The sequence below is a fragment of the Cyprinodon variegatus genome, unplaced genomic scaffold (assembly GCF_000732505.1).
Source record: "Cyprinodon variegatus isolate N-32 unplaced genomic scaffold, C_variegatus-1.0 Scaffold572, whole genome shotgun sequence".
Classification (NCBI taxonomy): Eukaryota; Metazoa; Chordata; class Actinopteri; order Cyprinodontiformes; family Cyprinodontidae; genus Cyprinodon; species Cyprinodon variegatus.
In genome coordinates, this window is record NW_015151025.1 from 47,102 (window position 1) to 48,559 (window position 1,458).

At 36.5% G+C, this 1,458-nt stretch overlaps 1 protein-coding gene across 1 annotated transcript in view; it reads right to left on the reverse strand.

Annotated features, from left to right (window-relative positions):
- The window catches only part of LOC107095784 (cytochrome P450 2J6-like), an 11,612-nt gene extending 10,532 nt beyond the window's left edge, over positions 1-1,080 (reverse strand). Inside the window, 2 exon segments of the mRNA XM_015392078.1 lie at positions 598-713; positions 995-1,080. Coding sequence (XP_015247564.1) covers positions 598-713; positions 995-1,010 — 132 coding nt within the window. The 5' untranslated portion in view covers positions 1,011-1,080.
- Positions 1,081-1,458: the final 378 nt, after the last annotated feature.

The following is a 1,458-nucleotide window of genomic DNA, read 5'->3' on the forward strand; positions in this document are numbered from 1 at the left end:
TCAGCTGCAAAAATTCAGCTGCAAAAATTCAACTGCAAAAAATTCACCTGCAAAAAATTTAGCTGCAAAAATTCAGCTGCAAAAAATCAACTGCAAAAAATTCACCTGCAAAAAATTCAGCTGCAAAAATTCAGCTGCAAAAATTCAACTGCAAAAAATTCACCTGCAAAAAATTTAGCTGCAAAAATTCAGCTGCAAAAAATCAACTGCAAAAAATTCACCTGCAAAAAATTCAGCTGCAAAAATTCAGCTGCAAAAATTCAACTGCAAAAAATTCACTTGCAAAAAATCCACCTGCAAAAATTCAGCTGCAAAAAATTCACTTGCAAAAAATTCACCTGCAAAAATTCAGCTGCAAAAATTCAAATGCAAAAAATTCACCTGCAAAAATTCAGCTGCAAAAGTGTTGACCTTTTGGTGAACTCAAACCAAAGCAATCTACACTCGATAGAGTCGAGCAGCTTCTAGCCAATGAAATTAGCTCATATAAGGAGAAAACATATTGACACTGCTGAAAACATCTTTATTAATATTTCTCATGAAGTTATAGGAAAGTTTGAGCAGATATCAATGTAAGCGCTTAGTGTGTGTTAATACCTTGGTGAAATGAACATGCGGCTGCTTGCTGTCCAAATTCAAGATATTTCCCACAAAGGGAAGAGCTCTGGGTCCAGGAGGAAAGTTTGATGGTTTCTTGTTCTTCAGATAGTCAGCTATCAACAGGAATAATAAACCAAACAAGAAAATCCCTTTTAGGTCAAAGCTCAGCAAAAAATTATAAATCCACATGGTTAAAGGAGGCAAAACAGACAGCAGAAGGAGAAACAAAACAAACAAACACAAAAATCTCCTTCTTATCTGAATTGTCCTCTTCCTGCTTTTGTAAAGTCTGTAGTTTAACTCTGCAGCAATAGACTTGCTGGCAGCAAAGTTAAACAGCGAGTGATATACTGTATAAAGGAGAAAGTGCTTTATACCCACAAACCACACCTACAAGCATTGTAGTCCATGTAAAAGAAAACCTTTTCTAATTTTTCCCCATTTCATCTGCAACTCTATGCACCTTTGCTACTGATTTGCTATTGTATTAACCAAAATCAGAAACAATAAGTTTGCAGATAGGTGGAGTCATGTCAACAGAACAGAGTACAGCAGTGGGAAAAGTAATCTATGGGATTTATGCTGCGGGAGGGGTCACATCACTTTAAACTGGTCGGACAAGTTCTAGTTACTCTTGGAACTTTACTTAGAAATCTAGAGAAATGTGAGTCATTGCACCTTTAGAAATCTAATGCAAAGGACAATTCTGCAAGTTCCTTAAAAGAGAAGCTGGACGAAGTGTGTGTAGATCGGGCAGAAGAAAATGGATGGATGGATGGATAGATGGATGGATGGATGGATGGATGGATGGATGCATGGATGGATGGATGAACGAATAAATGACTAAATAAATAAATA